Here is a 25,750-nt window from a genome sequence, read left to right as displayed (position 1 = left end):
GAAGGAAAGAAAAGGCAAGTTTAATTAAACCAGCTTTTTTTTCTGCTTGTCTTTAAAACTTAAACAAAATTGTATTTATAGAAAGGTTGCAAAATAATATGAAGAATTTCTATATACTGCCTTAACCCAGATTTACTAGTTGTCATATTTTCTTTATCATTCTGGCTCCCTGTCTTCCTCGCTGGGTGTCTCTCTTGTCTGTCTGTCTCTCTCTCTCTCTCTCTCTCTAGACACACACACACACACACACACACACACACACACACACCCCACTTGTGAAATTTAATGAGAAGATGGGGTAGTATGTAGCTTAGGTTTCTAATTTTCATAAATTAATTTTTCTAAACATAAGGCTAATAGTGTTAAAACTTTGAATCTAGATATTTTCTATTGTGACAAGATACAGAAATTCAAGATGATAAATTTTGATCAGTTGAGAAAGGTGTTTTGTGGTTTAAATTATATTATAAAATCATTCTCCTGCTAACAGAAATGCCTATCTGGATTGTAAAGTCAGACCTTTAAAGAAGTGGTTCAGACAGACTTAATAAGCAAAATTGTAAAACCAAGTGGGACTAAGTGGAGTAAGGTTGAGGGAAGATCGGGTTTTGGGACTGAAGTGCTTTGGATGATGTGGCCATAAAGGTAGAAAACTGGTTTGATGTAAGTAGAGATGGAGATAAAGATAGGATAGGATATGTGGTTTGAAGGAGGAGTGCTCAAGTATTCTGGAATGGAAGTTTTGTTAAGGTGAGACGTTTCAGTCAAGTCAGTGATTTTAGTCTGAGGGAATCTTCTGGAGGAATCATTTTGTCTTCTTTCCATCTGACAGTGCCGTATTTTAAGTGTTACAGACGAATGTTTCCACCACTATATATACATACACCTATCATTGTAAAGTTCAGGTTTATTCAAATAATTGGAAACATTTATTTTTTGCTTATAAAATATCTTTATTATTAGCCTTTTATATTAAATTACTATGCCATAAAATAAGAAAACATTCTCAATTGTCTTTTATCCTGGATGAAATCTTCAGGACTTTGTCCCTTTGGGACTGACCATGGTGCTGACCTTGGTGCTGCCTGGGATACTGTCCATGGTGCTGCCCATAGCACTTGAAATTGTAACAGCTTGGTCTTTTCTATTTAGGAACCTTGGCCTTAAATTAAAATGCATTTGAAAACTACAGTCAGTACATTACTACAATCAGTATTAATTACATTTATTTATTTATTTATTTATTTATTTATTTTTGAGACAGAGTTTCACTCTGTCACCAGGCTGGAGTGCAGTGGCATGATCTCAGCTCACTGCAACCTCCTCCTCCCTGGTTCAAGTGATCCTCCTGCCTCAGCCTCCTTAGTAGCTGGGATTAGGGGCATGTCCCACTATGCCCAGCTAATTTTTGCATTTTCGGTAGAGATGGGGTTTTGCCGTATTGGCCAGGCTAGTCCCAGACTCCTGACCTCAAGTGATTCGCCCACCTCAGCCTCCCAAAGTGCTGGGATTACAGGCCTGAGCAGCCATGCCTGGCCAATATTTTAAATGTACTTATTCAGATCTCTCAATATGAAGATGATATACATATGTGTATATATACACATTTATATGCATTATGATATTGTTTTGGTGTCTTTAATGCACAAAATGGTATGATATTGTACAAAACTTTCTGCAATAGACTTTGGTCACTCAATATTATGTTTCCAAGGGCCATCCATCCTTTTTTTTTTTTTTTTTTTGAGGCAGAGTTTCACTTCTTTTGCCCAGGCTGGAGTGCAATGTTGTGATCTTGGCTCACTGCAACCTCCGCCTCCCAGGTTCAAGCGATTCTCCTGCCTCAGCCTCCCAAGTAGCTGGGATTATAAGTGCTTGCCATCACGCCATCTAATATTTTGTATTTTTAGTAGAGACGGGGTTTTACTATGTTGGCCAGGCTGATCTCAAACTCCTGACCTCAGGTGATCTACCTGCCTCAGCCTCCCAAAGTGTTGGGATTACAGGCATGAGCCACTGTGCCTGGCCACACCATCCATCTTTATTAAATGTTTATCAAGTTGTGTTTTTTTGTTTGTTTGTTTTTGTTTTGAGGCAGGATCTTATTCTGTTGCACAGGCTGGAGTGCAGTGGTACGTGCAGTCATGGCTCCCTGCAGCCTCAATGCCTGGCTGATTTTTTTTATTTTGTGTAGAGACAGGGTCTCACTGTATTGCCAGGCTCTAACTCCTAGACTTAAGTGATCCTCCCTTCTTAGCCTCCCAAAGTGCTGGGATTACAGATGTGAGCCACCATGCCCGGCAAAGTTTTCATTTCAATAAAAATTGCTGTATAGTATTCTACATTATGAATATACTACGTTTTATTCATTGTCCCCCTATTGATAAGCATTTTTTATTGTTTAAGTACTGCAGATAATGCTGCAGTGAACCTCCCTATAGATGTGTTGTTAGACAAATGTTCTAGCATCTTTCTGGGACAGACACTTAGAAATTGAATTGCTGAATCAACGTATTCATTTTTACATTAAGATTTCAACCTGGCTGGGCATGGTGGTGCATACCGGTAATCCCAGCCACTCAGAAGGCTGAGGCAGGAGAATTACTTGAACCTGGGAGGCAGAGGTTGCAGTGAACTGAGATTGCGCCATTGCACTTCATTCTGGGCAACGGAGCAAGACTCCGTCTCAAAAGGAAAAAGAAAAGATTTCAGCCTATAAATATTTTCACTACACAGGGAAAACAACTAAGCTTTCTTGCCTGTCAAAGTTACTCAGCATGTAACCTGTACTTTCTAGGAAATGTTAAGAAGAAGCAAGCCATCCAGAATTGGAGACAGGAGAGTATTCTGAAACTTTTAGCCAATATTTGAATTTATTATTTGATCTTCAATGCATTTTGTGTTCTTTTCTCAGGCTTTGTTATTTTGCTTTTGAAATAGTTAAAATATATATGTCTCCCTTTAAATGGCCAGCCAAAGTACAGAAATCTGATTATATAAGCAATTTCATTTAAAGAGTTTACAGAAAATTAGCTGGGTGCAGTGGGTCATGCCTGTAATCCCAGCACTTTGGAAGGCTGAGGCGGGCGGATCACTTGAGGTCAGGAGTTCGAGACCAGCCTGGCCAACATGGTGAAATCCTGTCTCTACTAAAAATACAAAAATTAGCCAGGCATGGTGGCATGTGCCTGTAATTCCAGCTACTCAGGAGGCTGAGGCACGAGAATCGCTTGAACCCAGGAGGTGGAGGTTGCCGTGAGCCAAGATTGTGCCACTGCACTCCAGCCTAGGCTGGAGTGAGACTCCATCTCAAAAATAAAATAAGAGTTTACAGAAAATCCTTGTACATAACTCAAGTGGCTAGAATATAAGAAATTAGTTTAGAATGGAATTTAGAGTATGAAATGATTATGAAGACTTACCTAGTTCAGTCTTCTTGATTTATAGATGTGACAAATCAAGGCACAGAGAACTTCAGTTATTTACTTCGATTCTTCTCATTGCTAGAAAAAGCTGTTGAAACACACAGACTCAAAGTCCCTTTGAAGAGAACAGCTTTGTTTGCAAACCACTCGAATCTTTGCAACAGGCATTTAATGCCAATCAACTGAAAGCTGTGCTGCAGTGACTTTTTTTTCCTTTCTTGCTGTTTGACCCCAGTAACTCACAAAAGTGCCATGACTGTTGTTCAAAGCAATGATCTTTTGTTTGAAAACAATGTTTTTTTATTACCTGCTTTTGTGGTGAGAACTTTAGAAGCTTACTTACCCGGTGTGACTTGGATTGGTAGTTAAGTGAAAAGTTGGTTAAAGGCTTTTTCTTGGAGGTTTGTTCCATGGACTGGAGTTCTGGAAGATAACTGTGTTATCTTTTGTGCATACACTTCACCCATCATTTCCAGCTGGATTTCTTTGAAATGGCTGGAGAACTTAGACCTTGTAAAGCAACTGAGGGTGCAGAAACCTCTTGGATTTTTATAGAGTTCACTGTCAATGTTTTCTAATTTTAATGCTGATACCTAGTTTGCAGTATTTTTTTTTTCCAGAAGAAACTCTTCATTTAAAAAATTCTCCCAAAGCTTTCAACTGACGGGTGTATATTAGAGGAATAAAAGTTGGTCAGCTCTTTGATGAGTCAGCTCATTGGAGGTTGCTTAAGAGAGCTGCTGCTATCCTTAAGGGGCCATTGGCAAAGGTTAGGACGGTTATCTTCAGGGAACCTAAAAGGAAAATAATAGTAGGGGAAGAGAGAGAGAGAGAGAGAGAGAGAGAGAGAGAGAGAGAGAGAGAGAGAGAGAGAGAGAGAGAGTGTGTGTGTGTGTGTGTGTGTGTGTGTGTGTCTGTGTCTGTGTGTGTCTATTAAGCCTTATTGAAGAGTAGCGATAGACTCTTTCTTACTGGGCATAATCAAGTTGCCCTCTTGGGGAAACTCAAATGCAAAAATCCTCTTGAACTTTTCTGTGTGGCTTACTCTACTCTTTCCTAATAGTAGCAATACCGTATACAGCCTCATAATATTTGTCACTTTAAAAGTTTGTAAACTGGCATTTATAAGTAAACTTTTTGAGCTGATTTAAGAATCAAGTTTTATTCCTAGGGAAATGCTTCTTTGTAATTCTGTCACTAGCAAAATTTGTTTTAACACCTATTTTTCTTAAAACAGCACAAACGGTGTTGTAGTTGTACAATTAAAGGTTTTTGGTTGAACAGTTATTACATGATATAAATATGTGTAACACTTCAATATTCGAATGTATTCCATTGTAGCCTAAAAGTCATGTTAGAACTTTTTATGTGACTTGAACAGGAATTTTCTTAGCCAAGGCTTTGTATGTGTACTTTATTGCCTCCTTTGTTACTGGCAGGGAAACCATGGGTTTTTGTTACTGTTTCGTTTAAACAGTTCATGAATATATTAAGCACCTAAAAGAAACTGTTAGATGTTGTTACTCTGAAGAGGAGTTAAAAACCTGGTCCTTGCATTTATCTACATGCTGTACATGTAGAACTTACTGTCCTTCCCTAGATGTAGCAGGTGCTCAGAAACATTTTTGTAGTAATAAAAAAGAAATGTCACACTCTGACTTACTCTGGAGCAGATTCCCCTAGTAAACATTGTTTTTCAAGCTTTTTTTTCCCCCTGCATCCTACTTTCTTAGGCCAAAAGAATTCATCTATCCCACCTTAGCTATTTTTTTGTGTCAAACAAAAATCTTATTTGGAAATAGCATGTTATGCCAGCTGCATTGGGACATTCCATATTGTACGGCATTAAATGAGGAGGAAGATACAGAGGCCATGTGGGGAGGACTGTGATCCTGTTGAGAGTGGGATGAGGGATAACAACAGGAGACTGCTGTTCAATTTCTAATTAATTCAGCTGGGGAAGAAAATTTCTAGTGGTTATTATTATTTTTTAAACCTGTACCTATGTGTCCCTCCAGTGAAGGCTGTTTAAACCCTGTTTTTGGCGAAGTAGTTTTATTATGATTCATTAATGTGAAACTTTTAGTTACTAGAAACACAACAGGTATTTGGTACTCCTGTGATTTTTTAAAAAATGCTTCTTTTTACCCCTAGTCTCCTTATATACATTTGACAAAGCCAAACAGTGTATTGGCACAATGACCATCGAGATTGATTTCCTGCAGAAAAAAAGCATTGACTCCAACCCTTATGACACCGACAAGATGGCAGCAGAATTTATTCAGCAGTTCAACAACCAGGCCTTCTCAGTGGGACAACAGGTAGTTTTAAATTTTCTTTCATTCCTTTAGCTTTATAGGTATTTTAATTTCTGCAGTTGTCCAAAATTAATTCCACCTTTTAAAAAATAGGAGATGTTTTGCATACCAACTGGTATATCCAAGGTGAGTGATTAAAAAGTGAGGGAGGGCCAGCCACAGTGGCTCACACCTGTAATCCCAGCACTTTGGGAGGCTGAGGAGGGTAGATCACAAGGTCAGGAGATGAAGACCATCCTGGCCAACATGGTGAAACCCCACCTCTGTTAAAACACACAAAATAATTAGCCAGGTATGGTGGCACATGCCTGTAGTCCCAGCTGCTTGGGAGGCTGAGGCAGGGGAATTGCTTGAATTTGGGAGGCAGAGGTTGCAGTGAGCTGAGATCGTGCCACTGCACTCCAGCCTGGCAACAGAGTGAGACATCATCTCAAAAAAAAGAAGTGAGGAAGATGTATTTACTGAACTCAAGGAGTCTGTTCAGAAAAATTCTAAAGTAGCTTTTAGATTAAAATGTCATATATAATTACAGCAGCTTTTCCCTCAGCAAATTTGGGAACACTGCAGACATATATATATATCTGAAATTTCTTTTCACTCTGTCTCTTTCGCTAATATAGATCTGTAGAAAAAGTAGGTTTTTTTTTTTTTTGAGATGGAGTTTCGCTCTTGTTGCCCAGACTGGAGTACAATGGCACAGTCTTGGCTCACTGCAACCTCCACCTCCCAAGTTCAAGCAATTCTCCTGCCTCAGCCTCCTGAGTAGCTAGGATTACAGGCATGCGCCACCACACCCCACTAATTTTGTGTTTTTAGTAGAGACGGGTTTCTCCATGTTGGTCAGGCTGGTTTTGAACTCCCAGGTTGCTCTGGTGATTTGCCTGCCTCAGCCTCCCAAAGTTCTGGGATTATAGACGTGAGCCACTGCGCCTGACCGAGAAAAAGTAGCTCTTGATGAGGCATGGTGGCTCACACCTATAATCCCAGCACTTTGGGAGACCAAGGTGGGAGGATCGCTTGAGACCAGGAGCTCAAGACCAGCTTGGGCAACTTGGTGAGACCCTGTCTCTAAAAAAAAAAAAAAAATTTTTTTTTTTTTTTGCCCACAATGAACATAGTATCTACAAAAAAAAAAAAAAAAAAACAGCTGGGCATAGCCCCAACTACTCAAGAGGCTGAGATGGGAGGATTGCTTGAGCTTGGGAGGTTGAGGTTGCGGTGAGTCATGATTGCGGCACAGCACTCCAACCTGAGTGACAGATCGAGACCCTGTCTCAAAAAAAAAAAAAAGTTCTTAACTTTTTTTGGTAATGGACTTATTTCAGAACCTAAAAAAAAACTGAATTTCTGCTAGTCAGGAAAAGGATATACTGCATTATTTTTAAAAGAGTACTAGAATTGGAATGAACCTCAAGAGATTAAGCTGTCTAACTTCACATTTACAAATGAGGAATTTTGTTTTTTTTAATTTTATTTATTTTTTGATAAATTTTATTTTGTCTTATTCTGTTGCCCAGGCTGGAGTGCAGTGGCATGATCTCAGCCCACTGCAACCTCTGCTTCCTGGGTTCAAGCCATTCTCCTGCCTCTGCCTCCCAAGTAGCTGGGATAACAGGTGGCCATCACCACACCCGGCTAATTTTTTGTGTGTTTTTAGTAGAGGCGGGGTTTTGACATGTTGACCAGGCTGGTTTCTAACTCCTGGCCCCAGCCTCCCAAAGTGTTGAGATTACAGGTGTGAGCCACCATGCCTGGCCAAATGAGGAATTTAAGATCTAGAGAAGTAAGTGGTTTGCCCATGGCTACACAGTTAGGAACATAGCTGAGCTAAGAATTAAACACATATTTGATAGTACCTAGTATGCACCAGCCACTGTTTTAGACACTGCAGATCCATAGTGAACAAAATAGATATGATCCCTGCAGTCATAAAACTTTCTAGTTGAGGAAAACAGAAAATAAGACAGGAATACCATGCATACATAGTTAAACCTCTGACGAAAGGAGATCAGGACACTTCAACAGAGAGCCACTGCAGGGCTGTTGTGTACTGGATGACTAAAATTGCGCTCAGATTACCTAGCTAAACCTGATGGCTTTTACCTTTAGTATGCTAATAGAAAATATTTAGAATGTTTAATAGGAAATGTTTTGGTATTTATAATAATTTAAAACCCAGTAGATGTAGAAGTAAGTAAATCCATGAAAGAGAATCTTTCATAATACAGCGAAGCAGTAAATATCTTACTCCAGATCACTGTCCTTACTGCTTCTTCCCATTGGTGGTATTTCGTAGTAGCAGAATTGATGGACAGGCCAACCTGTTATATTTACCATTATAGGCCAGCACATAGAAGAAGACCAAATTTTTAGAAGGCACTCAGTAAATATTTGGTGAATGAGCAATTGAGCATTCAAAAGCTGTCTCTGCACTTTTGTCCTGGTGATAGAAAAGCATGAATTGTAGAGCCACAGACCCAGGTTTGACTCTTGGCGCTCTCATCTACTGTGACTCTGAGTCTTGTTGTGTAGCCTTTTTCTGCATCTCAGCTTCCTCACTAGTAAAATGGAATAGTAGTTTCTGCTTCCAAGAGTGTTTGTGAATATTATACAACTGTCTGTAATGTTTGAATAAAATACCAAGATACTTTATTCTGTTAGAAATAGTAAATGTGTTACTCTTGAATTACTTTAGGTGGCACTCTCACAATTAAATTAGATAATTTGTATTCATGTGAAAAACATTTTAAACATGAGTTTTGCAGTCATTTTGTAGACACTGGAATTGTAAGTGCTAATTCCATTTTCCTGTCATTGGCTATGAGTAGTTTGCTTGAGGAGCAGATTGGAGAGGTATGTATAAGAGAAAACTGGTTTTCTCCATTTGAAAAACACTGGTGATGATCTGAGAATCAAACCATTATATTATGAAGTGATTTTTCTTCCCTTGCCTCTTTTCTACATAGCTTGTGTTTAGCTTCAATGAAAAGCTTTTTGGCCTACTGGTGAAGGATATTGAAGCCATGGATCCTAGCATCCTGAAGGGAGAGCCTGCGACAGGGAAAAGGCAGAAGGTATGTTTTATTTCTAATCATCTTTACTAGATCATCTTTATAATGTAATTTGTGCAGATTGATTATAATTTTTCTATCTGTTGAGTGACTTTTTTCAAAGTATGTGCTCTTTTAAGAGAGTAGGAGTAGGGAGAACAAATTGCTTTCATAGCCAGCATTGTTATTAAAATGGCTTAAAATGTACTTACTTGAAGACCTAATAGTAATGTAAAATGTAGGCATATATGTACATATAATTTGCTTGAATGAAGATATTTCTTGTGAATAAGTAATAAGAAACTCATTATTGGAAAGATACAGGCATGGAAAGAAGGCATATAGGAACTATAGAAGAAAGTTATGAGAAAAGTAAAAGTAGTGCAGATGATAGTCTGAAGGTTTGCTTTGCACAGAGAGAGCTCATTTCCCCTTCACTTTTGGCCTTGCTTTGACAAGTCCAGAAGTTTGCTATTACACTACTAATTATTGTCTTTCCATACAGATTGAAGTAGGACTGGTTGTTGGAAACAGTCAAGTTGCATTTGAAAAAGCAGAAAATTCATCACTTAATCTTATTGGTAAGATTTACAGTTTTTAGAAAATTCGAAATGAAGTAGGCCTATTTCTATTATATGTAACTCAACTACAGTGATTTCCAAATAGGGAAAGGAAAGAAGGGCATCTCTCTTGAGAGAGTTTATCACGGAAGCATGGAGTATTTCCTGTTTGTCAGGTTTGCTGATGAAAAAGTTTAAAACCTATATTTGGATCAACTTTGTCCAATAGAAATAGAATGTGAGCCACATGTATAATTTTTAATTTCCTAGAAACCACACTAAAAGAAGAAACAAATTTTTTAACTTTTAATTCTGAGATCATTGTAGGCTTACACAGGATGTGCAGAAATAGCTCAGAGAATTTCTGTATGCCCATTACCAGCTTAACCTGATGTTGATGTCTCATCTGACATTATCAAAAGTACAATGATCAAAACTAAGAAATTAACGTGATTTCATTTCTGCTAACTAAACTACAGACTTCATTCAGATTTCACCAGTTTTTCCATTGTGTTCTTTTCTGTTCCAGGATCTGATTCAGGATCCCAGACTGCATTTAGTGGTGCCGTCTTTTTAGTTTTCTTCAGTCACTGACAGTTCCTCAGACTTTGTCTTTCATGACTCTGACAACTGGTCACTCATTTTGTAGAATGCTACTCACTTGCTTTTGTGTTGAATGAGATAGCATCATCATTTCTTTTAAAGATTCAGTGATGAATGTGCAAGTAAAGTCTTTCCAGCAGATTCATGATTTAGTCCTACTCTTGTACTTTAGCCCAACTTTTGTCGTATTTAAACAATGCAGCTTGTCTGAGAATAGTAACTCACCAGAATAATGGTGCCATTAACTGGGCGGTAATTCTTATTTTTGGTTGATGTAACTGTGTTGATTTCTACCCCACTAGGGAGTAGAGGCTTCTCATTGGTTGCACTTCATCATGTCCAGGATCACTTAGCAGTCTTTGAGTGCACGGCCTTTATTTCCTGGCCCACGCATTACCATTCCCCCTTATTAGTTTTTGCTAATCATAAAGTATTTTATTTATAAAACACGGATGGGCACTCGAAAACAACTCACACACCATAAAATTTGGTTCTGTTTTCAGTTTTGTAATTTGCTTTTTTTGCTTAGCATGTTTCAAACACCTTAAATACACACCTATAACATGATTTTTAATGCCTATATGTCAGCTTATGGATGTAGAATATATTTTTCTATTATTGATCTAGTACATTTGTGAAGTTATTTCTTTGTATTTTATTTTTGTGTACATTTGTTAAGATATCCCAAGGGAGTTGCACAACTTTCATACAATAGGGTATTTCCACATAATCCATGGAAAAAAAATTGTGTAGTTAATTGGTATGCAGTAAATTTTGCCCACAAGAGGGCAGTAGAGTATAAGAAAAATATGTTTGCTCCCTTTCTAAAGGAAATCTTAAGGCCTTAAAGCTCTAACCATAAAATTATCATCTAGTATAAACTTTTTTTAAAGTGTTACTTTATTTCTAATTGACAGTAATAATTGTATATATTTATAGGGTACAATTTGATGTTTTAATACATATATACATTGTAGAATGGTCATATCAGGCTAATTAACATATCACCTCAAAAATCACGCATTTTTTAGGGTAAACATTTTTTAATGTGACATTTTCTTCCCTGGTTTTATAAAAACTATATTATTATTTTATTTTTTATTTATAATAAAACGTGCTAAGGTACTTAATTTATTCTTTGTTTGAAATAGTAAATGTGGTTCTCTTGAGTTACTTTAGGTGGCACTCTGACATTTAAGTTAGATAATTTTTGTCCTTGTGAGAAAATTTTTAAACATAAATTTTGTAATCATTGAATTCTTTAGGGTGATTTCAGACTTTTGTGGGCAATGAAGAGAAAGCAAAGACATCAAACTTAGTGCATCTCCTTAGGCTGAGGGGTTATATGCCCAATTACCAGTATAAGTGTAATCTGCATAAATATATGTATTTTAAAATACACTTTTGTTAGGAGCCTTCAGCGACTGAGATTTCAGTTGCATTCCTCCCAGCTAGTGTTGTCTTCATCAGATATGCACACGGTGTTTCTTCTGATCAGCTTTAATTAGTTTGGGTAAAGATTAATGACACCAAGTTTTATGGACTGATTACAGATAGACTACAGCATGTTTAACTAGTCATTTTGGCAGCATATCACCATAAATGGAGGTCAAAGTAGACAGCATAGCAAAACTTATCCTTCTTACTGTAAAATCAGCTAAGATTGTAGTGTTCATTTTTGTATATGTAAGGGTAGCTTCTTTTTATTCATTTAAGATGCTCAGGGAGTTCTGTCTTTTTAGACTTAATGATAAATTTAGTCCTTGTTTCACATTTGGTTATATTTGTTTGACCTAGGCAAAGCTAAAACCAAGGAAAATCGCCAATCAATTATCAATCCTGACTGGAACTTTGAAAAAATGGGAATAGGAGGTCTAGACAAGGAATTTTCAGATATTTTCCGACGAGCATTTGCTTCCCGAGTATTTCCTCCAGAGATTGTGGAGCAGATGGGTAAGTTTAAAAAGGAAAATGTTATAAAGTCTTGTATTGTTAAAAAAATTAATGCAATGAAGATTCTCTTTTCAATCGTTTTGAAACTGTTTTTCAAACCCATTAAAATATTTTTGTCTTAAATTTTTATTTAAAAATGAACAGATAAGTTTTCTGAAAAACTTTCGTAATACTAGAACTTTTAAAATTACATTTTAATTTTATGGGGAAATCATAGAAATAAGACTTGTGGTGGCTCCATTTTGTTTATTTATTTATTGAAGAATGCTTTCCTATGGGGCATATTTAGAAATTTCACCTGACAGTAATAATATGTGTAGTGGCTCCATTTTATTTATTTATTTATGTAAGAATGTTTTTCTATAGGGCATATTTAGAAAGTCCACCTGACTCTAAAGATCACTATGGGTCAGATTTACCCTGCTGAATAATAATTATCTCTTAGACTGTCTGCATGGTTCTGATGTTAGCTGCTATTCCTTTCTACTGTGCTGGTGCATTACCTGGTTAGTACATCTTCACACCTAATAAATGGATACTTGGCATGTTTTTAAATTAAATAAGTTGGATCCAAAAAGACAAATGCAGGATATACATTGGAGTTTCTGTATTGCATGCAAAGAAGTGCACAACTCGTTTATCACTTTCTTCTTGAAGGTTTAATTTATCTGTGTGAAGTGACTTTATTTGCCCAGTGAAAATGCTGTCATGACTGTTTTCACATCCATATGATCGTTCCATTGGAATGTGAGTGACAGAATATCTGAGAAAGGAATGTGTAACATAACAGTGTCTGGCAGGCTATTAGTGTAAAAAGAGTATCCAAAAAAATGGAAGGAATATGAATATATTACTCCCCTCATCCCCATCATGCTTTATCTTTAAATTGCCACTGGAAGATAAAAGTATATTTATTATGGTGGGGATAAGAGCTGCTTTCTAGGCACTAAGTGCTTGGACTGTATTAGCCTTCTATTGTTGGTAGCCTTTCTGCCTGGTTGCTTACTCTGATAAGTTACAGGCACGGCACACACCTGTTCACTGGGTAAAGGTCGAGTTTGGAATTGTATTAAGAGAAAATGACAGAGACCCTCATCACCTGAGTTTTATACAGCTTGAAATGGCAATAACATACTTTTTATCTCAAACATACAAAGGCCACGTCCATTAAAAGCAGAATTTTAATTTGGAAAATATTTTTAAATGTGGTAGTTCACTATCTTGGTAATGTGTATTCTCTATCAAGACATGAAAATATTGTTTAAGTGTATTTTGGGTAAAAGCAGAGATAAAAAGATGATTCCAAATGTTCTAAGTTTTTCTTGTGGAGTGTTTTTACTAGTTTTTAGGACTGAGGTCTAGTGCAGGAAGAGTCTAATGATTCTGTTTCTTTGAACATTTATACTGTTTAGCCAACAAGTAGAAAAATAACTGCTTTGGTAGTAAGCCATCTCTTTTCATTATAAATGTTTTCTCACTGTTTGGAAGCTATTGAAGATACAGTTATTCAGATACTAGTTTGCTCTTTGTACATTATCTAGATCCTGCACTTGAGGCTATGAGCAACGTCAGTATGCATTGGGTAGAGACTGCGTAAAGAAGTTGGACTCACATTGGTCAATTTGTGACCTTGCCAGCTGTCGGAGAGTTTTAAACTAAATCAGAACAGATTGGAATTTGTTAGTGAATTTCATCTGTTTCTGATATCTGTACTGAAATGAGTTCAATTGCAGTAGTGTGCTTTTTGACTAAGCACTTTGGATTTGAATTTGTGACTGCCACTGTCCAGAACCTTTTTTATGGATTTATTTTTCTAATATTTGTACAGTAATTTAGAAAAAAAAATGAGTTCTATCCTTTTAGAAAAGTCAATATTTTTTTCTCTTTATGGCTTTTTGCCATCAGGAAGCATGTATTATTAATTTCATTGAAAAGAAAACTAGTATAAAGCTACCTGGCTTTTGAGCTGAATTGAAAAACTTAGTTTCTTTATTCTCAATGAATCTTCCAAATATCTAAAAAAAAGTAAATCTCCCTGTTTTTTTTAAATGGGTAAATGGCTGAGAAATAATTCTCTTGTAATGTGTGTGTCATTCCCCATCATCTAATAGAGAGTTCTTTTTTCCTTTGAATTTTGGGGGAATTATATAGTAAGATACTTTATTGCACTCCAGTTACAGTGTGGTTATAAAGTTCTCATTAGGCTTTGGTAAAGTTATATAAATAAAAACAGCTACATTTTGACAGAATATAAATAAAGTTATACCAAGTTCTTTTTTACGCATATTCTTTTTTTTTTTTAACATGTCAGGTGGAAACAAAATGGATTTTTTTGTCTCACTCTTTGCTAACTAAAGAGGCAGATCTGTATGGTCCGGAGATTCAACTGGACACTGAGTATGACTAGTTAAATCAATTCTAATTTTAAAAAAGATTAGAAAAGAATCATTTAGGTTATGGGGCTTTTTTGTTTGAAGCAGAAAACTTTACTTTTGGCTTGAGACCAAATTATTGTGTTTACCATAGAGTCTAGAGTTACGTCTACTTTGTAAACAGGAATCTTACTAAGTGGATTTTTTGCCTGTATATCAGTTTTCAAATTTACAAAGTAATAAATTTAGAATATTCTTCTCTTCTGTCATTGTGTTCGTCAGACTGATAATTATGCTTCTAGGAAAGAGTTCTTTTGTTAATAAAATTTCATGTTGTCTTTCAAAATTGAAAATTAGTTTAGCTACATACATAATGTTGCCGATGAGTTACAGGAGGACGAATGGACTTAACCAGAAGCACACAATTATGCAGTAAAATTAGGGATTCAATGAGGTACTATACATGAAAATAACTGTATTGGAGTTTCCAATCTGTTAGTTTATCTCTTGAAGTGCTTTCAAGTACATAGAGTATACCTTTCTGCTTTTGTTATACTTTGTAGAATTAACATCAAGGAAACCCTTAAAGGAGAAAGGAAGTCACATAAAGCTCTCTAGAACTGAGGGATAAAGGAAAAGGGATTATTTAGGGGAATATAAATTCAGACTTTTGTTTTTGTTATTGTTTAATCAGAGTAACTACTGAGTTTTTCCCTTATCTGAAGCAGTTGAGCTCACCCAAACCCAAGTGTGGCAGCTCTTCCTTGGAAGTGTATGAGAGCAACCAGCAAAGGAAACTAAACCTATAACTGCGCTTAGTAAATACCAAATAGGTATTTAGTTAGAATGCCCTCCAACCCCTACAAGATAGATTTTGAATTAACAATTACCTTAAATCCATACTTTGTGGACTAAGAGGAGCCACATTTGAGTCCCAGGGTAGAAATGTGAACATCAAAGCTGCTATCTGGATGTATGGGTAAATCAGTTCATCAGCTGATCGCTGTCTCAGCATATTCAGGTGTTAACTGAATAGATACTAAATACTGTGTTCAGACATTTACCACACATATTCCCCTGCATGCAGTTTTGTGGAGAGTGTTCAGGATAAATAAATGATTAATTACCTCAGTTCTCACTGTGGCTCTTCTGTTGGCAAAGATAGCATTTCTGCAAAGAAACTTCATTTTTCAGCCTCCCTGGCAATTCTCTCTAAATTATAAATGTCAAAGAAAAAAAATTCTTTTCAATGAACAGTGGAATAATTGTCAAAGAATTAGTCAGCTTCTTTTAATGTAATCCTGGGAATAGGTTCACATCTACCCAAGGAAAGACCTAGAAGGAAAAGGGTGTAGAGGGAAGGCCTCAGCCTCACGCTGTCTTTCATTGGATTTATGGGGTGTAGATGTTCAGGCCACCTAGTGGGGAGGAAAGCCACTTGTTATGGTCTTGTGCCCCCATTCTTTGAAACTGACACTGTGTTCTTTTTGGTCTCCTTTCCCCAGTGTCTCCCTCTGTAAGCCCATTTTCAATTGTATTTTTAAGGTTTCTTTTGAAATTCAAGAGGAAAGCAACTCTTTTCTGATATCATAAGTGAAATTGCAGTTATTCTATGAAATAGAACTGCTGAGAAGATAAGGAACCTTTCAGTCACACAGACATCTTTCACATGCTAAAAACAGTGCAAATAAAACAGTGGAAGAAAGGGCACTAAGGTTTTTGTGCATGCCATATTTGGGAGAGAAGGAGTTCTTGCTAAGATTAACATAAACACTGACACTCTTAAAATGCATTTTCACACCCCCACTCATGAGGAGAGATTGCATTTTAAATGGGGGTTAAGACATCTAGCCAAACTCCAGGGCTCTGTAAAAGGAACCCTAAGGCTAAAGAGCTTATCTGAAATTTGAAAAAAAGAAAAAAAAAAAATGAAGCTTTCTGACATTCATCTTTTTTCCTTGTATTAGTCATAACTTGCTTTTCAGCTATATTTTAGGTTTTGAATGCCAACCTGACATCTGTTCAAGTCTGCCTGTAATTTATTAGCAGAGGAAAAGACAGCAGTTGCTCACTAGTTAGAGATGCAAAACTTCTCCCTTCCTATTTTCCACTTAGTACTGATAGATGATACCTGGATATGAGGAATTAATAATGTACTAAAAACTTCAGGTCAGGAAGTTTATAAAGTTTTTTTTTTTTAATTAGAAGAAGAAAATGACTTAAGACCATATGATTTCCAAAATCTCTCGAGCAGGATTTAGAGACAAAGCATAGACCGTAAAACATACTTTTGATAACTTACTATAAATTGAAGTGTTTTTTTTTACCTTTAATTAATTTTTACATTGGTTTTAAATTTCTGAGTGAAATGTATATTTGAACAGAAAAAAGTAGTTGTGCTTATATCTGAAAGTCAAGTTGTACGTAAATTCACCTGGCATTTTGCATTTGTAGACAGACTTTAAGAAGTAAATCTTTTGGAGAGGCAGTGCTCTCTACCGAGTCACCAAATGGATTATTAGATTTCCTGGCAACTATAGTTGAGTTACTTACAGGTCAACAGTTGGGTCACTACAAAGTTGAGGTCTAAGTGTTAACCTGAGTGCCCACCAGTAAGAAACTGGTTAGAGCCCATCTTAAAATGATATAGCTCCACATGTAGAGACATGTTTGTGTTAATAAAAAATATATAGAAGCAGTTGCATTCTAAAAATCTCTAAGTACACACTAAATTGATAAAAAGTGTTTATGGCTGGGTGTGGGGGGCTGACACCTGCAATCCTAACCCTTTGGGAGGCTGAGGTGGGAGGATCACTTGAGCTTAGGAGTTCAAGACCAGTCTGGGCAGCATAGTGAGACCTCATCTCAATTATTTATTTATTTTCTTAAAAGTAAAAATTAAATTAAAAAAATTTTTTTTTCAGTATTTACTTCCATAGAGGGGAAGCTAAGATGGGGAATAAAGGGGAACTTTTGTTCTTGGACTCAATTAGACCTTTATGTCTGAATGTTGCATGATGTTATAAATCTTTCTAATGTGTGATTTTAAAAGCCAACAAACAAAAGATAATATCACAGTCTGTTTCTTGGCATGACTCTACTGTCAGCACAGAAAGTCAGCAGGAGCAGGTCCATCCTTCCCCCTTAATGAAGTTTTCTGAATGTGGAAGAGAAGAGTGCAGGGTACAGGGCCTGGATTCCAAGGGCTTTGGTGGCAGCCCCTTAGAGGGCAGGCAGAACACCTATCCTGTTTGGTCAAGAAGAGAAAAATCGTTTCTCCATATGTAACAAGCTGCTTTCTCTCGGAATGTTCTGTGTTATGGTAATGGTGTCAGTAGTCTGCCCTTCAAACATGAGAACATTTGCCCCCAGGCCTTTAGGCAGCCAAGCAGCGTTAGAGAAGAAAGAGTGGGAGCAGAATGAGCTGAGGGAGAGTGGAGCTTCTAACATTTGGGGAACTGGGTGTGAATTTGTTTTCAGTCTTCAAAAATCATTGTTTTGAGGAATTAAATTCACGTGAAACGGTTGGTGTTTTCCCGTGCTTTACTCCTATACATAGGTTGGTGATGATAATGAGGGTGGTGGCTAATACTTACATAGTGCCAGATGCTGTTCTACATGCTTTATTTATTATTGTGTTTATTAATTCTCACAACAGCTTTCTAAAGGGGACACTGTATTGTCTTCACATTATGGAGCAGGAATCTCAGTCTCAAAAAGGTTAAGTAACGGGTCCAAGACACACAGCTTGTAAATAATAGAGTCAGATTTGAACCCAGGCAGTCGAGCCCCAGAGTTCATATCCTTAACCATTACATATTGTTCTCCCATGAAAGCCCATCATGTAAAACCATTTGAATGGGCCTTCTAGCTTCACATTTTTGGTGACCTTTGAGGCAGTTATTGAGGGAGCTTTTGTTCTAGCCAAGGGCCAACCATGGCACCATTGACGTTTTGGACTGGATAATTATTTGATATGGGGACTAGGTGTCCTTTGCATTGTAAATAACTAACTTTTCTAGTAATCTGATGTGTTTGACTTGTCATGAGCTCAAGAGACATGAAGATTTGGCGCTAGGGCTGTAATGCCTAATACCTAATGCCACTTTTTTCATGTGTTTTTTCTACCTGTTGTAGCAGAATACAGGAAGGAAGGAACTGGTATGGGTGTGTCACAGAAATTGTCTTAAGTAAAGTGTCAGCCTGAAGATGGAACATAAATGTTAAAATTAAATAATCATTTAAAAATTAAGCAACATAACAATGATATCAAAGGCCAGTATTTGATTACGTGCCAAATGAATAGCACAGCTGATCAACCCTATAGGAAATGAAAGAGAATCACAGACTTAGTGGAAGGGGCAGGGTTTGAGTAAGGCCTTAAATGCTGAGCAGTTTTGGACAGGAGGAGAGAAGGGGATAGTTGTCGATATCCTGGGAAGAGTGACAGACTAAACACGGTATAGACTTCATGACTTAGACGAGTCTAGCAGAGCTGTTGTTTGGAAGAAACAGGAAATAAGATTAAAAAGTTAGTTTAGGGTTGGGTCATGGAAATCTGTGAGGAGATGAGGACTCTTTTAGTAAGAACTTTCCCTGTTTAACCTTCCAGGCAGACTTAGGTGCTTCTCCAAGTCATGGGCTTCTCCTCTGTTTCCCTGCATCTTGTATATACTTAGAATCAAGCTGCATTCTTAATGTAATTATTCATTTGCATTACACTCCTAAGGTAGAGTTTCTCAACCTTGGCACTATTGACATTTTAGGCTGGATAATTCATTGTTGTAGGGCGCCTGACCTGTGCGTCACAGGATTAAGCAGCATCTCTGGCCTCTATTTAATGTCAGTACTTCCCTTCCTCGCCACTCCGAGCCCCAATGATGATTTTTAAAAATATAGTGAAACAGCCCTGTGTTGAGAACCATTGCTCAAAGGCCTTTGAAGGCACAGCTGTAATGTCTTCTTATCCATGTGTTATCAACATCAGGAGTGTTTGGGATGTGGGTTGCAGATCATTGTTGGACCGTAAACCACTGAAAGCAGTCCCCAATAAGATAAATATTGGAAATGTAGAGTAAGCAATTAGAAATGTTTATAGCAATTTAACATTACCACAATGTTTTAAAAATTATATTTTACAAAAATATTGGTCTGCAGTGGATTGGAAATCTAAAAGGAAAAAAAAAAATACAACTGGACCTTAGCATAAATAGTTTGAGAAGCACTGGCCTACATAAATATTTGCAAAATGAATGATATTTTTGAACCAGATGCCTTAGAGAAGAGATGAAGTGAATAGTCTTAGAGACCAATAGACTATTACTTAGATCTGGATTGGGGTAATGGCAACAGGAATGGAATGGGAAGAAAAAACATGAAAAAATTACAAACCTGAAACTGGCAGAATTTGGCAATAGTTATTGTGGGTGACAGAATTGGAGGTGAGACTCAGGTCTTATGAGAAAATGTTGGAAATAAGAAAATCAGAAGAACGTAGTTTTGGGAGAGTAGAGAATATCATTGCACATATTTTCAATATCGTGAAAGGAAACTGGAAGCTGAACTGGAGAGAAGAAGAATTGCTGGCATTTCAATTTGTCAAAGCCTAGCTTCAATCAGTCTGCACATGTTTAAGAAACACTGTTAACCACTCTTGCTTAAAATACCCTCTTTACTTGGCTTTTCTCACTCGAAGCGTTTCTGGTTTTCCTTTTACCTCTCTGGCTGTCCCTTTTTAACCTCTTTTGTATCCCTTGAAATGTTGAGGTTCTTTAGGAGTCTGTCTTTGACCTATTATTTTTCTCTAGTTATTCTCCCCCAAATTGATAGTATCTTTTTCATAGCTTCAGTTAGTATCTTTATGCTGCTAACTCTCAGATATGCACATGCCACCTCAGTCTCAGTTTAGCACTCTGGATTTGTACAAGCATAACATGTTGGGTATTTCATGATCACACAGTAAGCTTGAAATTAAACACATTCAGTTGCTCCCTCAGTCCACTATAAACATGCATCTATGTCTGTGTTTTCTATCTCTGGCATATTCTAGCCAAAAATCTGGACACCTTCTTTAACTCTTCTCTTTCCCTCACCCCGCACTTCCAGTAAGTCACAGAATAGACTGTCAATTCTGCAATCTCCTCAATATCTCTCAAATCCCTCCAGTTCTCTCCACCTCCCCTGCCACTCTTCCTTCAGGACACCATTATCTCTTGCCTGAATTACTCCATAAGCCCTCAGCCTTGCCCTTCTCTAATCCATTCTCCACACTGTAACTGGAGTGATTTTTATAAAAAGGCAAGTCTGATCCTGTCACTGCACTGGTTCAAACTCTTTAGCAGCCCGCCTTAACTCCTTACATGGTTTACAAGCCCTGGGTGATCTGGCCCCTGCCAAACTTTCCTGCCTCACCTCTCTGTCTGTGCCCCTCCTTCTCCCATACTCTGGGTTCCAGCCAGCCTGTGCTATTTTCAGTTCCTCTAATTTGCCATGCTACTTTCTCTTACCTCTATCCTAAGGTTTGATTTTTTTTGTTTCTTTTTTTCCCACCATCTTTTTATCCAATTCCTGTTCACTCTTCAGTCCAAAGCTTTGATCTTACTTTTTCCAGAATGAATAGTCTTTAGTGTTCCTCCTGTGTGTTCCAATAGCTCCATGTTATTTTATGCATTATTACATTGTATTATAATTGCTTATTACACGTCTATATCTCGAGTCCTCCCTCCATGTCCCTCCCCTCACAAACATAATATACCTTCAGTAAGGAATAGGCTTTATTTATTTTGGTCACTGGCATATTTTCTCCTTCCGGCATGGTGTCTGGCTTATAAGTTTTCAGGAAATGAGTAAATGCCAGGAACTTGATTAATCTTGATTAATTAAATAGAACACTTGGACGATTTGACCCAGGCTCTGCCCTCATGATGCTTACAGTCTGTTTGGGAATAACACTGTACTTGCACATCCCAAAGCAGTACTGTGTAAAACATAAGGCACATTGTGAACCAGATTAGCAAAGTAGGCCACATGGGGAAGGAGCAGATGCATTTGAAGAACAAGACTGAGCCGTGTCTTTTAAAAGTTGGAGCAGATATAATGTTTATAATTTATTACTAAATCCATGTAGATCCTCTTAGATTCTTAATCTAGGAAAGACCTCTTGGATTGGTCCTGAATGGAACAAGGCTTCAGAAGTAAGAAGGGGAAGAGTATCTTCCTTGGGTACTTGTGAGCTACCATTTGCTTCACTGGGAACTGCCATTCTTATGTAAGGGTACTTACGTACAGAAGAATGTTCAAATTTAAGAGCATCAGGCCAATATTATGTCTGTGGGAGTTTGTGTGCATGTGAATGCATACATGTATTTTCTATTTTCTATTGTAAAAATAGTACATTCTCATAAAATAGCACAGATAGAGTAAAAAGTGAAATCTGCCTTCTTTCTACTCACTCCAGTTTTACTCCCTCTCCTAGAGGTAGTCACTGTAAAGAGATTAGTGTGAATTTTTCAAAACCTTTCCTAAGTATTTATACAATAATGTATAATATGACTGTGTGTACTCAGGTATTAATTAATTCATTCATTCATCTATTGAGACAGGGTCTTGCTCTGTTGCTCAGGCTGAAGTGCAGTGGTACAATCATACCTCACTGCAGCTTTGCACTCCTGGGCTCAAGCAGGCCTCTTACCTCAACCTGCTAAGTAGCTGGGACTACATCCAGCTAATTTGTGTTTGTGTGTGTGTAAAAAATGGGATCTCACTATGTTGTCCAGGCTGGTCTCGAACTTGTGGCCTCAAGCAATCTTCCCGCCTCAGCCTCCCCAAATGCTGGTATTATAGGCATCAGCCATTGTGCCTGACTTTTTTTTCCCCCAACCTAATAGTGTTTGGTTTGTTTGTGTGTGTATCTTGTTAGTTTTTTTTTTCTGTGATAAAACATACAGATCACATTTTATTTTTAAAAAAGTTAAATAGTGTTAGTAAAACTGCATCCACATAAGTCCTGTAATGGTAAGTTAGCAACTCTTCTCAGCAGTGAGAAGGCTCCTAGGCACACACCAGACATGGTTGTCATCTACTCACTTGTATGACCCTAGGCTTCTTAATGTGGCAGGACCCCAGGCGCTAAGCTACCTGAGCTTGGTACCCTTGCCTGAAAAATTATTTATTGGTGGATAACATTAATGTGTATAAGTTTTCAAACACAATACCTGGCTGACTGTCAGACATTCCATGGATGGTAGTTATTTGGTGTGATTATATTGCCAAGAGGCACTTTTGGAGCTCTGTAAAAGGCAAAAATTTATAACCCAATCCCTTTAATCTAATGTTAAGATGTGTTTTCTTCTTATCTTAAATTTTGTTGCTGTTGAAAATAGTTAACACCTGAGATTTTCCTCCTATGCTGTTTTATAATTACCCATTTTGAACAGTGTTTGTTGATAAGGTAGTCAAGGGTACACTTAGAAATATTTTTTCTTAATTTGTGAAGTCATACTTTGGCTGATTTATATTTACTTTTTATCACATTCCATCAGAGAGGAGCTGATAAATTGTCTATCACTTCTGTAAATCTTGTCAGTTTCTTATATGTGATATACTACCTTGGAAAAGCAACAGCAATCTTGATAGACAATAGAGAATAGGATGTCAGAGAAAAGGAAGAATTAGAATGTTAACAATAATGTTAGAAAAAAGCTACCTGGACTTAAACATTATTATCTGAGAGTACTTCTACCATGATTCAAATAAGATTTGCCTTAGAATTCCATATGATTTGTTACTTGGAGCAGCCTGCCTTTAATATGTTTAATAAGTTTATACTTTAAAAAAAAAATCTACAAGAAACTTGGGTTTCTCTCTTTTTTTTTTTTTTTTTTTTTTTGCCTTTTAAAGAATTAGCATGGTGTTATTTCAGGTTTGTAAAGGAAGTTACAGTAGACAGCAGTAAATCCCTTCCATATACCATTTTGCTCATAGTGCAAAATTAGACATTGAAAATTATTATGGGTATTGTATTAGATATTCAGAGATTTATTTGTGGCTTTGACTTCTTCACCAACACCGCTGGCTTTAATACAGTATCTTTTATCAGAGCAAGTAATAGTTTGAGTCCTTTTCTTATGAATCCTGTTCTTATTCAAGTGATATGAATCCTGTTCTTATTTAAGTGATTGAAAACTATAAAGATATACCCGTCTGTAGCTTGAATGTCTATGCTATTTGCTTGAGTATTTACTTTTATTTATCCTCAATGATACGATTTTTTTAAAAGTGCTTTGATTTTAAAATCTCTCTAGAATCCCATCATGAGGGAGAAGTCTTAGCAAAGCTTAAGCACCTTTTCATAATGACCAGTTACTGTAGGATGAACCTATCATTAGTATGCTGCCAATCCACACATTAGGTATAGCCAGTCAAATTTCAAATATACATAGGAGAGTTATTCACATTAAAGATGATTAGTGCATTCCAGGGACGTTTCCATGTTGATTCACAACTACCCCTTTGCCTTTCACTTTCCTGTGTCACTAGACATATCTTTCCATAAAACTTCTCTTTATTGGTACTTTTTGCTTTTGTGTCTGTTACCTGATTACTTTGGCTTCCTCTGTGACTGTTTAGGGAGCCATTTGTGGATGTGATGAGCTTACAGAAAGGGAGATGGAAAAGACTTGCTTAAAATGAGTTACAAATTCTCTGCAGTCTGATCTTTATCTGGCTATTGCAGTATGATCATAGGTGATACTAAATGACACAGAACTCAGCTCTTCAGAATTCAGGTTTGTCTTATAAGTAGTAATCGCTCCAGGTGGGATACTGTGTCAGCCCAAGGATAGGCAGATGGTAGTTTATTGCCACAGTCAAAAGATTGAACCCTTTTTTCTTTATGTTATCTAAAAATGAATCTTTTTAAAAAATGGGTTGAACTTATAATATATTGGAATAATTATACTTTTAGCAACTCATAAAAGAATTTGAAGAAAAACATCATTTGGAAGGATATACAGAAACAGACTGAAAGACATTGTTTAAACTTATTCCTTTTATTATCTTTTTTTTTTTTTTTTTGCAATTTTTAAAGTTTATTTGATGTATTTGACGATCAGCGATTAGTTCTCATCCACATTGACTGTCTGTAGATTTTTGAAAGTGGTAACAGGTACATAGGTAACCAAAGTATAGAGCTTATTTGGTGAATCTTCATCCTCATTACGTTTTCTGGACAAATGCACACGGATTCAATATGGGACATTCCTTATTCCTTTGGCCCAGACAGCTTTGTTGAGCCTGGTATCAATGCGCACATCTGGAGTTCCCATCTCCTTCATAGCAAACTTCCGAATCTCTTTGAGTGCCCGAGGGGCACGCTTCTTGAAGCCCACTCCATGGATGCTCTTGTGAATGTTGATGGTGTATTCTCGGGTCACCACCTCGTTGATGGCAGAACAGCCCTTTTTCTTCTCACCACCCTTCTTTGCGGGAGCCATTCTGTCCGGTCCGAGGCGGAAAGCTACTTTTATTATCTTAATTGAATGCTGTTTTTGCCCCTCTTTCTATTATTAAATACTTTGCATTCTGTTTTCAGTTGCTCCTGTCAAGGTATGAATTTTTCTTAGGATAACTGTTATCTATTTCATATTTTCTAGTATTCCTATTATGAAAAATCAAAAGTAAACAGTATATCTATAGATATAGATTGAAATGCATTAAGGTAGCTATACATTTGAATCAGAGATAGACCGTGTTAGAGAAAGACCTAAGGAATAATCTAGTGTAGCATTTTCTAAATTTACTTAAACTCACTTAACATACTTACATAAAGACATACCTATTTATGTTTCCAAGGAGCACCAATTTGAAACATGCTCATCTTACCTGTGTCCTTCTTATTTTGTAGATGAGGACATTGGGACCCCAGAAGAATAAGGCAAAGGCTAAAGTCACTGCTTGTTTACTGGGGCTGGAATCCAGGTTGCCTAGTCTGATGCCCTTTAGGCTTCATGATTCAGACACTTAAAACAATTTGATTTATTGTTGGGCTTTTAAATTCTAGATTTCATAACTTGGTTATAAAACTATACTTCCCCATCTCCAAGATAAATTTCACTGTTTTCTGGAGCATGAATTGGATTCAGAAAGCCCCTTACTGCCTTTAGATTATTGCAGTCTCCCCAGTGGGCCTCAGGGATCCGGGAAAGATATCTTGGTTTTTCGCCTGATAACCTCCTCAGCTTTTAGAGGGCCTCTTAGATCTATGTTTATGAAAATACTTTTGTTCTTATAATTGTAGTAATGCATGTTCATTGTTAAAAATGTTCAAAAATGTAGATGAATAAAAAGAATAAAACACTCAGTGTAAAAAAAAATCTGAAAAAGTACCATTGATATTCTGGAGTATATTATATATATATATATATACACACACACACACACACACACACACACACACACACAGCCCCCCCC

The 25,750-nt window shown here is 37.0% G+C and overlaps 1 protein-coding gene and 1 pseudogene across 2 annotated transcripts in view; one reads left to right on the top strand and one right to left on the bottom strand.

The window, feature by feature from the left end:
- Positions 1-25,750, top strand: part of NSF (N-ethylmaleimide sensitive factor, vesicle fusing ATPase) — a 158,176-nt gene that overhangs the window by 35,039 nt on the left and 97,387 nt on the right. For both annotated transcript variants that reach the window (XM_035300241.3, XM_054255956.2), the window contains 4 exons: positions 5,580-5,746; positions 8,710-8,817; positions 9,299-9,374; positions 11,754-11,909. In XM_035300241.3, coding sequence (XP_035156132.2) covers positions 5,580-5,746; positions 8,710-8,817; positions 9,299-9,374; positions 11,754-11,909 — 507 coding nt within the window. The remainder of the gene's footprint in view (positions 1-5,579; positions 5,747-8,709; positions 8,818-9,298; positions 9,375-11,753; positions 11,910-25,750) is intronic.
- Positions 24,329-24,798, bottom strand: LOC108591755 (large ribosomal subunit protein eL31 pseudogene; annotated as a pseudogene).

The sequence above is a fragment of the Callithrix jacchus genome, chromosome 5, assembly GCF_049354715.1.
Source record: "Callithrix jacchus isolate 240 chromosome 5, calJac240_pri, whole genome shotgun sequence".
Classification (NCBI taxonomy): Eukaryota; Metazoa; Chordata; class Mammalia; order Primates; family Cebidae; genus Callithrix; species Callithrix jacchus.
This window is presented reverse-complemented; position numbering and strand designations above follow the sequence as displayed.